Consider the following 12,765-nt stretch of genomic DNA (forward strand, 5'->3'; position numbering starts at 1 on the left):
TCACTTCTAAACATTTATTTGATCAAAGAAGAGTGGGTAGGAATCCTTCCACAACACTGAATGGCATCTGGGGTGCTGGGTTAATCTAATTACATTGCAGTTGCTCTTTTTTGCTAGAAAGATATTTAGTTATAGGCACAGACAAAGATAACCGAAGAACTGACTTGCATTGCTCCTACAAACGATCAAGATTTGTTTGACTGAAAAGGCAAGCCAGGTGTGCCCACCTGGCCTCGAACTACCATTTGCATGCCATTGATGGATGTACCAGTGTTTCGTGCGGTCCCTGAGGTAGGTCTATATCGCCTCGGTGGCCGTCCCCAAACTCGCCTGCCATGACTTTGAGTGTACTACCGGGGGGGGTGGGCAAACTGCTGGAGGCCCCTCCGGGGTGAGTACTCTGTTTGATGGCCGTTCGTGGGGCGCCACCTCCTCTACACCCCAACCTCACACCAACCCCCAGTGGGAAACCAGGTCTTGAGGCAGCCATCCCTCTGGTGTAGGTGTTTCCTTGACCTCGATGCCTCCCTTGGGTTTTGTGTCCTGTGCGTACTTCGCCTGTGGTGGCCCACAGGCCTACTAGTCACGTAGACTGGGTCTCTACCCCCTCTGGGATAACCAAAGAGAGGGGGGAAACAACAAAAAACAGGAATGCGAAATGAAAAAAGGGGAAGGAAGCCGCAACGCCGGCCTCCCTCACTTCCCCTTGCCGGGGTGTTTCTGTATTAAGAGAGTCAATTCGTGAGGCCTGCGTGCCTTGTCACCACCCCACAAAAAGGGGAAAAGAAAATTGAACAAAAAACAAAATAAGGGTCTTTGCGGTCTATTGAGCTGTTCCACCAGCCCCAATGTCAAAATTCAATGGGGTCCCCTCAACGCCCTTCCTAGGGAGTTTTTTCAGTTCCGCTGCCATTAACCCATCTCCCGTACCCGGTACCTGGGAGGATGACCTGTCTTCTCCCTTGTGTCTGCTGTGGCCCCTTCCTTTGTACTGTTGCTCCCTTCACGTTGCCGAGTGCAGTCTGCAGTGCCATCCTCCTTCAGCATTGCCTTTAGTGTCCTGCCCCTGGTGTCCATTAGCCCTCGGGGCTTCGGTTCTCACTCGTCCGAGCAGGGAGACCCTGTTGACTTTGCTGCCGCTCCCTGCCTGGGATTTGCCTCCGTTATATAAGCACAGGCCGCTGCTGGTGTGGAGAGCCTCCGCCGTCTCTCCTGCTCCCCTTGCCACTTCTCCCGTGGCAATTCTTCTTATTTCTGCTGGCTGGTGATTGCCCGTGATGTCACTGGCCGGTGTCAGCTGGATAAAGGCGTAGCTTGTAACCCGCACGAGCTCTACTCTTTGTTCCTGCCGCATCGTGCCTCCTGCTGCAGGCAAGTAATTTTCTTGGGTTTTTTGTTTTTATGCCTGGCTCCCATCCCTGGAGCCCCCAGGGTGCGGCTCGGGGCTCTCTTATCTGAATGCCCCCGGGACACCAGGATTGGAAAGTCAATGTGGAGTTTACTAAATTTTAATAGTTTGAAGGACATGGTATTGCAATGGATTAAATGCAGTTATCTTGCATGTATAGCCATTTTTCTTCCGGTGAGTCTGAAAAGGATAAAACCCAGGACAAGTGGCATCACTTCCTAATGCTCCATACTAATTTTAGAACAAATTGTTCTTTTAAAGTGTGACCTGTTAAACCTGTCTGAATTCCAAAAATGCTTAAAGAGATGGATCTGGACCAGACAGCTTTATATCTGCATAGAGCTGAAAAATCATTTATCCTTGATGTCGTTATTTAGATTTGCTAAATCCGTTACCTTTAAGGAAGACACAATTTTCAAGGTAATTACAGGATGAGATGCAAAGTTTTACTTTATTTCCGTAATTTGTCTCTCAAGTCTACAGGTCAAAAGTGTTCCTTACCTGTGTTTAATAATATGACATAAACATGCACAGCATGCTATCTTGTGATATGACATTTGCTGATTTCATAGCCATCAAAAGCTTTTTTTAAAAGTTAGAGCACTCAGAAATAAAACGTATTTTGATTATAAAAATTAACAATTTTAAAATCTCTCCTAGGGCATTGTTCCGTACTAGTTTTTACTGCCGTTCTCCAAAAAATGAATGATGTAAGCTATGGCCCAGGCAAGCCTTGCTAATAGGGCTTCAAAAGAACAGGAAATGTAACTGTCCCAGGGGAACTGGGGGGGCAGGAGGGCCCCGGACCAAAAGAGAGCCCCACTTACAAGTAGAGCCCAAAGAGCCGGAGGAGAAGCGCGTGGCGAAACCACCGGTGAAAGTAATTAGCCGCGCGTATATCCAGCTGCGACCGAGCAGTGTGGGTGGGAGACGCCGCCCGGGAGACATCAAAAGCGGCTCCGACGATATGGAGGGGCGGCTGATGCGTGGAGGCTGGAGCGAAGAGCCCTCACTCAGAGGGAATCAGGCGGCGCACCCAGCAGCGTGGAAAGCCGGGGGCAGAGCTAGGAGAGGCTCCGAGAGAGTCGGCAGAGACGCCAACAGCAGAGCTGGCAAGGAGGCCGGCGGCATCATCGGTAGCAGAGCCGACAGGGAAGCCGACTGTAACATTAGCAGCAGAGCCGGCAGGGAAGCTGGTTGTAACGCCGGCAGTGGAGTCAGCTGGAGAACCGGCAGTGAAGGTGGGGCAACGCTGATGGGGGAACCAGCAGCTGCACTCGCAGCAGAGCCAGCGGCAGCACCCCGCGGAGGATCTGGAGAAGAGGTAATAGAGGGCCAGGTCCAACAGGGCCTTGTCGGGCCACACCAAGGGGCGGACTAAGACCCGAAGCAGGGCTGGGCAGTGGACCGTCGCGGTCCACAGCGGCCGTGGGAAGAGGCCGGGATTCAACACCCCAGTGGGTGAGCCGCCTGAGCGGTGGAACCCAAGCCCAGGGCGAACCACGCGGCCCAGAGGCCAGAGGAACCCTTGCGGGCCTCCTGGCCCATTAGCTTAGGAACCTCGGTTAGCTCGGTGGTGGGATAGGCACATAATGTCACAGGGTGATTAGTTTAGAACGATAGGGAGCCTTACTGCAAGGACCAGGCCAGAGGTCCACGCAGACCATATACCGGGCCCGAAGACCTGGGCACGCAGCAGGCAAGCCGTGGGCAGAAGTTGGGGAAGAGCTGAAGACACCAAAAGGGGCCTGAAGATCGGCAACCCGAGGTGGCGAGTGGCCGGGGTGTAGGGGAGGTTGGAGCCCCGTGAGTGCCCGTCGGGAGGCGCAATGACCCTGGAGGCTGCTCCAAGGGGGAACCCCTCCACTGAGGTGATATCCCAAGTCATGGCAGGGGAGGTAAGGGGGACCCCTGACGTCAGCAGGGGGAGCCTGTGGGGGCCCAGTCAGCAGGGGTAGCCTGTGGGGTCCACCCGCGAGCCTAGGACAGACACGATCCCTAGTCCGGGCAAAGGCTGCACGGGAGCGCCTAATTGAATGGAGGCGGGCACAGTAACAGAGGATGAGATGTGGTATTTTTGTTGCTAGACAATTCAGACTTCCAGCAGAGGTGTTCTTTTATATCAAGACCAATATTTAAAGGAATTCTCGCCAACAGCCATCACGGTGAAACTTAATGGGTTCTTTTTGACATGGAGATTAGACTAGATGATGTAATGCTTTCTTCTGGCCTTATTCTTTGAAAATATGACACCATACTTCACAGAGCAATGCAGTTAGACAGACTTGGTTATGGATTATTAATCAAAAGGGACAATGCATTCTCAGTGGCAAGACCCCAAGTGTGAAAGAAAAAACAGAATTCAAATCTGATAACATTCAGACTCCAATATAAAATATATCACTTTGCTAAGGAGCTTACCCAGGAGTGACAATTTAAAAAAAATCTGCATATACCAAGTCACAGAACCTAATAGGGAATGAAGAAAAACAACTTTTCATTGCAAGTTTTTATGTCCCCTAATTTTGGGTGGTGCACTGTAATAGTCATCCACCAATTACCGTGTCTAAATAAAATACAGAGTCCTATGTATAGAAGCAGATTCTCTCTGCATGTGTCAGTGTTTGAGATAAAGAAAAAGAAACAAGAACTAAACCTATCTATGTTGCTAAAACAGAAAATTCATGGGTGACAGATGCTTTCCTTCATCATACTATGATCAAACACAACCCCTTTGAATGCTTGGATACAAGCTCATAACTGCCTGTCATGCAGAAATTTATTAACAATCTTAACAATCTGTCCAAAACATTTCTAGTCTCAGGATCAAGTTTTGACAGAATTTGAAGAGAAGGTAGAGATCAGATTTTAGGCTTCATTGTAAGATTATCTTTTAATTGGGGACATATGTTCTTCTTTTCTGCCCAAAATATTTGAGAGGACAACAATATTACCATATAAACCATAGATGAAAATACCATGGTGATTCCAGAATAGAAACCTGCAAATTAACATCTAAAGAGAATACTGATCAAAAGGGATATTAAATGGGAAATTGGATTATAAGGATTAAGAAACTGTCAAAAGCTCTGACTTGTCAATCATACATCCACTTTTCAAATCCCTTGTTTGTTACGTTTTGTACATAGGGTTTTTTTTTTTAAATTTCATATATATAATGCAGCAAAAAACAGTAATATTAGCATCCTTTTCTAACAGTTTATCTGTAATGGGGCAGTGTAACAGGTTGCCCTTCATGTGCCATCTTCCTAGTAATCCGCGCTGTGCATGGGGCCCCCTCAGAGCCTTCTTTGGGGTTCTTATGTCCCGCCCTATACTCGCCTGCCACGCCTTGATGGAAATTATTACAATGTTCTTGCGAGTGGGAGGCTGCCTATTGTATTGTGTATGTTGGGGCCTTTCCCCTATATGGGCCTGACCCCTGTTTTTCTCTAGCTAGGCCTCCCTGTCCAAACCCACTAAACAGGGTTTGACTCCGAGGCTCTAGCCTTTTCCGTTGTCTTGAGGCTTGTGGCCCCTTTTTCTGTTCCAATCTGAAGCCTGGCCCTCCTGGGCCCAGAGTCCTGGGCACTGGCCCCACAGCCAGGGGGCCGCAAGTTCGATACCAGGGGACGACCCTGACCTTGCACACTCTCAGTCCAAAAAAACCCAAAATAAGACTGCACCACAGGCGCACCAGACCTCCCTGGCCTTTTTAAGATCGCGCCCTCACTGACACTGGGGCCTGTGCCCCCAAAAGCCGCGCCCTCGCTGGTGCCAGGGTCCCCGCTCCATAGTGGATCCACCCAAAATGAGGCCTCCTCCTTCCCCTAATAGCCTCACCCAAACTGCCAGTCTTATTCATTATTCAAAAAGAAAAAAAAAAAAAAGTCCCGTCCATGGGTAATAACTGCCCCCAGCTAATGTGAAAAAGAAAAAAAAAAATCATGTCCGCTTACATTCACAGGGTCCATGCTTCGGCTCCCCACCGTCAGCTCACGTCCTTGCTGTGACATGGTTGCCTGCCTCTCTGGGGCTTCCCTCTTCCCGCCTTTGGGCTGCTCCTTCATGGAGCTATCTGAGGCACTCCTTTCCCTTTGGTGGCTACCCCCCTAACTGCCTCTCGGCCCAGGGTTTTTATAGTCCTGCCCCTTCCAGTCAGCTGACTAGCTGGCCAGGCTCAGCCTTTAACCCCTTCTTTTCCAGCCCTCCGTGCCCAGAAAGTTCTGGTTTTAAAGGGGCGGACATGCCTTCTGGTAACAGGGCTAGGGTCCCCTGTTACAGGCAGAAAACATAGATTTTGTTAAATTTCCCACAATTATAAAATACAGTGCATCTCTCATGAAACTCTCTCATCAATTGTGCAAAAATTTGTTAGCAACATAGTACAGTGTGTGCGCGCACACACACACAACAGTTACTCCCCCAACTCCATGTGCAGCCAAATGACTGCCTGCCATCTAGCCCCACCCTGAAGCTCCCTGTGCATGAAAAACTCTGCAGCAGGGTAGTATTTGTATTTTACAAGACTACCCTCCTGCAGAGTTTATTAGTTTCATGCGTGCTAAAAAAGGCACATGTATAGATGCTGAGATTATTTACTGCACAGTTAATTAGACAACTGCACAGTAAACAACTCATGTAGATGTACCAACAGAGTACACACACACACACACAGAACAAAATACCTGCATATTGAGAGGCTTCTGGGCAAAGTTAGCTCAACAGAATCAAGTTGTTACAATAAGTAAGTACATTCACAAACTTCAGATGTAGGGATCTGAAGGTCAGAAAGGAACTTTCATATAAACAGAGGCCATATATCATGAGTGAAGTCCGTCATGACATTGATATACAAAAGGGAGAAGGTGAATAAAAACATTGGACCAAATTCTGTGACTACTCATTTTCAAACCACGTCTGAATATACAGTTGATGCTGCAGTATGCATTTATATTGTGGGTACCAGTAACCTCTTAATGCTGAATATTTCTGTTAGGAGGGGAGACAACCTGTGTTAGCTAAAAGAGATACAATCTACAGATGCAACACAGGAAGGCCTGGAAAGAGAAAGTGTTGTGCATCAAACACTGAACAGTATATTTACTAATAGTGAAGGGTGAGCAGTGGTGACAGATGGAAACAGTAAACTTCTATGGATTAAAATAAAACATAAAAAAGCAGGGGCATAAGAAATAAACCAGAAGATTGGTACTACCAAGAAAAGTAACTATACCGAATTAGTAGGTGGAAGTTCACTTCTGAAAATAATCTTTATGAGCCACAGAAGTCAGGAGAAATAAGAGTGGACTGGGAAAAGCTGATGAAATTGGAAGCACCCAATGCTGCTCTTATTCATGCAGGTATTAGACTGGCTCAATTCCACTGACTCAAAAGGAAAGACATGCATTATCTTGTTTATTCAGGACCACTCAAATTTACTAATAGCTGAGGCACAAAATGGTGATCTTAACACTGGGGACAACTCTCAGGACATCTGTTAATGAACAGCTTGCTACCATGGGAAATGCTAAAGGCAATTAGCATCTTTTGGTTACTGCTAAAGCATGATTAGTGGAATGAACAAGAGAGTCAATTTTAAAATCAGTACCTGTAGCTGAGTTACTGTTTTGCTTGGGAATACAAAACTCTCTTACCTCAAACCTCTCTTGCTCTATCCTATGATGATCATCCAGCTGTTGCTCCAGATAAGTCAGGTTACGGAATTTTTCTAGGTAACTGCTGTACTGTTTCTGCAGTTCCTCCTCAATCTTCTCATATTCATCCATGAAAGCTGGGCTGGAGAGATCAGGGACAACAACATGGAAAATCAAATCTATTTGTTGCTGCAGAACTCTGAAACATGTACTTCCATGCCACTACATTTTTATTAGTCTAGTCCAAAGCACTGCTTTCCACTGTAAAGGCTCTACTCTGTTTTAAAGACACTGGGGCTAAAAGTAGACAACCAGTTTAATGTGGGCCTGATTAGGCTGAGACATGAGTCCCCACCTCACCTCACAGACCCTTGCTGCATTGCACGAGCGTCCCCTGCTGCACCATACAGACCTCTGACCTGTTGTGTAAACCCCCCTTGTTATACCACGTAGCCCCCCAATGAACTGGGTGAGCCTCCCCAATGCCATGTGGAATCCCCAGATCCCTTAAAGCAGGGGTTGGCAATGGTTTTGGGTAGAGTGCCAAAAACACCTGGAACCTCGACTTGTAAGATGTTGTCATGCCACGGGCAGACAGTGGGGCAGACGTGAGGGGCCTGATCCTTGTTGTGGCAGCACAGCCCTGGCCCCTTCCCCGAGGCATGAGTGCCAAGCAAAATGCCTTCACGTGCCTCACTCTGGCACACGTGTGAGGAGTTTCCCAGCCCTGCCTTAAAGGCCTGTGATCACCAAATCCCTCAGCCCCACTAGTTGTGGCACTCCGTCACCAAGGGAAGGTGACAGGCAGCAGAAGCTGGAGAAAGGATGGGAAACCTGGGGACTCTAGCAGCAGCAGTTAAAAGCAAATGGGGAGTGGCACCCTGACCAGGAGCTCCACAGGCCACCAGTTGGCATGCTTCACACTTCATTGTACCGGATATTAAGAATATAGGTTATAAACACCTATTCTTATTCTGCCATGAATTATCAGTACAGTCTTTACCGGACACTCTGTAGGGTCTGAAGTCGCTTCTGGTTTCTTTCCAGTTCCAATTTTCTTTTTTCTATCTTGACTTCCAAATTGGCTTCATCCAAAGCCACATTGTTTAACATGTCTTTAGTCTTCTGGACTTGTTCCTGAAAGGAAGAAAGAAAGAATTAGTGGATGAGATGTAACTTGCTATGTTGTAAGCTGAATTATCTTTCTGACTCTGGACCTGATTCTGCACCTTGATTCACTACAAAGTCTTGTAACTAAAACCCAAGGCTGCTGCATATTACAGTCTTGGTACAAACATCATGTACTTAGTAATTCACCGTGGTTCTCAATGACAGCATTAAAAAGGTCATTACTTGTTTTTCAAATCAAACCTCTAGCAGCACTTCAGAGACAATCCTGCTCTCCCATAACAGCTAGTTTGCCTGTTTTTCTCTTTCTATATTTTAGGATTAGTTACAGACTACAGTCTTATTCTGCACTGCTGAGCACTTATACTGCAACTTTTTCTTATTCAGATGCAAAGTGTTGTAACCAAAGATGTCCCTGATTTATGCATTTTACCCACAGTATTTACTTCACTATAAGACAACTTTCCTATGATTAGATTCTATGTATGAAATAATTATAAATTTGTTATAATTTTCCAGGTCTAGAATCCAACTATTGGAGGTTTACCTTGAATTTGTCCCCCTCCCCCTGCTACATTTGGGAAAATATATCTGCAGTATCAGGTAGCCCCCTTACCTTCTGCCCCCTACAACTTCCTTCCCCTGTAGCCCACTCCCCACCTCCTTACTGGCAGACCCTGCTCTCCCTGAGCACATGAAAGTGGGGGCAAATTTGAAAACACCTTGAAATAAATATGCCTGCAGTAATTTGCATAGGTAAATTACCCATAGACTTAGTTCATCCAGAATTGATTTACCTTTCTTGAAAATGCTGTAAACTTTAGCACAAATACTCCATAAACACACTTTTATACAGCACTTTCGTATCCACTTATGTATAGTAGAAACTATACATGAATTGCAGTGAAGGCAAATAAGCATGAGATGGAAAAAAAGTTGAAGAACAGAAATGAAAGTCTGGAGACAGATGGAGAGTGGACAAAGGTGGAGAATAAAGGAAGAAAGAAGGTGCCAGGAGGAGCAACAGCAGAGGCAGCAATGATGAGAGTGATGATGCCAGGAGGAAGAGAGGAGCAGAGGAGAGTGGGAGACAGAGTGGGAGCAGCAGGAGAAGGTACATCGAGTGAGCAGCAGAGGACAGCAGGAACACAACAGCAAGTCAGCCCACAGGGAGTGGTGTGGCAGGAACACAAGGAAGAGGCACTGAGAACAACTAGAGAGGAGCGGAGTTTGCAGATAAAGGCAACTTTAACTGGCAAAGGGACTGACAATGGGGAGGCAGACAGGATCAACAATGAACAGATATGATTTCCTAGAAAAGGCACTGTTTGAGATTTTGGAGGTGCAGGTGGAGTATCTCACCAGCCCGATTCCTATCGTGAACCAAAAGACTTGGGAATTGACTTACTGGGATGGAAAAGGGTATGAGAACCTTCGGAAGAAATCTGCAGAGAAATGTGGGAAGGAGGAATTAAAAGGGATAAAACTCATAACAGAGAAAAGTCAAGAGAAAGCATGATTATAGTTTGAATGTACATGGATTTGTTAGAAGCAGAAGACAGAAAGATGGATGGAAAAGTATGTCCAAAGGGCCATGTTCGTAGAGAAAGTAAGAATAAAGATGGTATCTGAATGGGGTCTGGGAGGGAACAACTAGTGTTACAAGTGGATGAGTGAAGCCCAGATGGGGTGCTGATCAGTGATCCAGATCAGGGCACACTGGGTTTTTTTAATGTACCACAGGCAACCAAAATGGTGCAGCAAATGCAAAAAGGTGGGGCACCTGTCTGCACACTATCCCCTCACAGTGTGCTACAGATGTGAAGGGCACAGAGCAGCAGAGTAGCAGGAGTCCCTAAAATGCACAATTTTAAGGGAGAGGGACACTTGTATCCATAAGTGCCACAAAGCCTTTGCAAGTATAGTCAGACCCGCTAAGGAACACCAAAACCAGGTACAGGAGAGGAGGGGTTGGACACTAAGATAGAACTGGTAGAAGAAACCCCCCAGGAGGGTAAAACAGAGGAGGGGGGCAAAATTTCTGTGACTGAGGTAGTACAGCAAGAGATGAGAGACAGACTGGAAGGGAAGGTGGGAATAGCAAACAGCTCACAGATGGGGGGGGAGGGGGGAGGGGGAAGAAAGAAAGAACGCCCTCTACAGACAACAGAAGTGGAGATGGAGCAAGAAAAAGAACCAAAGAGACAGGCTGGGAAAAGAAAGAAAACGCAGGGGGCTGAAGACCAGGAAGAAGAAACCTGATAATGAAGGAGGTGAGTCAGAGGAAGAGCCACTGACACCTCTGGGCTCCAATCCAGAGTGGAGACCAGAAGGTGGGAAGCAGTGGGGGGCAGGAATATGCAAGCCTTCCTAAATGCAAAACTGATCTGGCAGCTTACAAAGGTTATAGGAATGTGAGTGAGGGAAGGAGAGGGGTTGACCACTCTGAGCAGTAGCACAGACAGATCGTAAAAGGACAGGCACGCTCAGCAGAAAGCAAGCACAGCAAACCTTAAAGGGACAGGAGTGCTCATTTTAAAACAAGCACAAATGGCATTGACAATAGTTTTGCTTACCATCAGGAGTATCTTAACAAGGAAAAGATGGAAACAGATTGAACCAGTGTTGTACCAAGTAAGGACAGACATAATCTGCCTATAAGAAGACTGTGGTATACCGGGGAGAGGGATTTTAAACATTTTGAGAAAAAATGAAGATGGGGACCATCTTGTGGTCAGGGACAAATGAGAACAAGGTGGCAGGGGTAGCAATATTATTCAAGAACCCAAAGCTGAGGGCAAAGGAGGTAGAAGTCAGCAGCGGCAGATTGCAGTGAACAATACTATCAGTCAGGGGAACGCAATTAGAAATTTTCAATATATATGCACCACCAGAGAGTGAGGAAAGGAATGTATTCTACATAGGCACATGAAGATTGTGCATAATAGCAGGAGATTTCAATTATATAATCAAAGTGGGTGACCAAACAGGGGAAGGAGGAAAGAGCTTTAGACAGCTCATCCAGACTGTTGACAAATATAACTAAAGAAGAGTTGCTAAGAGATGTGTGGGCAGGGGAGAAAGTTCTCACTAAAACAGACCCTAGTAGAAAGAAACAATCAAGAATTGACTTTGTGCCTGTATTAAAAGAAGTAGAAATAAAGAAGAAAAAAACCATACATGTGGTTTTTAGTGATCACCAGATGCTGAAGGTGGAAATGAGTCTTGGTAAGAGCCCCATGAGAGGGAAGAGACTGTGGAAGTTAAATATACAGATGTTACAAGTCAAAGAGATATGTCTGTCACAACCCAAAGTTGTGGGTTTTTTTGTTTCTGTGTGCTTCGGCATCGCTAAATTGTGTTCCAGCTAAATTGCAGCTCTCTTGCACGGTGGAGCGTTCTGTTACAATTAAGAACCCGCATGCAGGAGCTTTTCCTGCCAGTTCTGTACCCTTCTTTGCATCTGTAGCCTTCTTTGCGGGTCAGGAACCGAGTCTATTAGAGTCCTCCACCGAGAACTCAAGCGGAGCTGTGCCTGAAAAGCTGACCAGCCTACACCGTGACCACCTTGGGTGTAAATAAATAATCTTTTCAATCAACCATTATGCCTCCGTGACTGAGTCTAGCTCGAGCGTACCATACCGCGCCACGGTTTTCTCTGGCCCCGCGTGCCCGGGTTGCTGGCCACAGCATGTGTGCACAAAGACGGACCCGGCTCGCCCCCGAGATCAGGAGCCGGCCCGCACAATGTCAAGCATACACGCGACAGTATGAAGGGTGGCAAACACTGAAGAAATATTTCAGGAGTACCAGAGAACAGTGAATGGTAATAAAAAGGAGGACAGGAGAATTCTTCAGGAAGGAAGGCTGAAGATGTGAGGGGAAAAGAACAGAATTGCTAAGAGAGCTGAAAAGAAAGATGCAGGAGCTGCTAAAGGAAGCTACAGAAGGAAGACAGGTATCAGAAGAGCTAGAAGAAACAAGGCAAGAGTTAGAAACCTGGTTTAAAAGAAAGATGAGAGAGAAAATGTTCTTAGCACAAGCACCCTTCATGGGAGAAAATGAAGAGTGGTTCCAATATTTTTTGGCCAGAAGATGGCAAAAGGACAGCTTAAATCAGTGAGGGAAGAAGTTGGTGCCTGGGTGGAAACACAGGAAGAGGTATTGGAGGCAATAAGAAGATTTTATGAACAGCTACAACAGAAGAAGAAAACAGACAGGAAGAAGATGAAGGATTTCTTGGAAAAGACTGAAGAGAAAGTAGAGGAGGTGGACTTTTGACTTTTTAACTACTTTATTTCACAAAAGATCAGGTACAAAAAGCAAAAAACCATCAAACCACACCAAAGAGAAACCATTCCAGGACATTCAGAACATCACACCATGACAAACACCTTCGCAGTAGTACACATCATGTCTAACATGCCATGTAGCCCTCTAGAACTGAACAGTTCCACCTTTCCCTGTCCCATAGAACACGTGCAAAAACCTTCAGCATCTCACCCCGAGAAAAACAAAAGCAGCCTGGTGAGGGCCCAGGGCACGGCACAAGCTGGAAGCCACAGTCCGCCC

The 12,765-nt window shown here is 46.5% G+C and overlaps 1 protein-coding gene across 7 annotated transcripts in view; it reads right to left on the reverse strand.

Annotated features, from left to right (window-relative positions):
• Positions 1-12,765, reverse strand: part of CLUAP1 (clusterin associated protein 1) — a 235,725-nt gene that overhangs the window by 139,294 nt on the left and 83,666 nt on the right. For all 7 annotated transcript variants that reach the window (XM_025192197.1, XM_025192194.1, XM_025192195.1 and 4 more), the window contains 2 exons: positions 8,069-8,202; positions 7,066-7,207 (listed from right to left, as the gene is read on the reverse strand). In XM_025192197.1, the coding sequence (XP_025047982.1) occupies positions 7,066-7,207; positions 8,069-8,202 (276 nt within the window). The remainder of the gene's footprint in view (positions 1-7,065; positions 7,208-8,068; positions 8,203-12,765) is intronic.

This window comes from Alligator sinensis, unplaced genomic scaffold (genome assembly GCF_000455745.1).
Source record: "Alligator sinensis unplaced genomic scaffold, ASM45574v1 scaffold1297_1, whole genome shotgun sequence".
NCBI classification, from domain to species: Eukaryota; Metazoa; Chordata; order Crocodylia; family Alligatoridae; genus Alligator; species Alligator sinensis.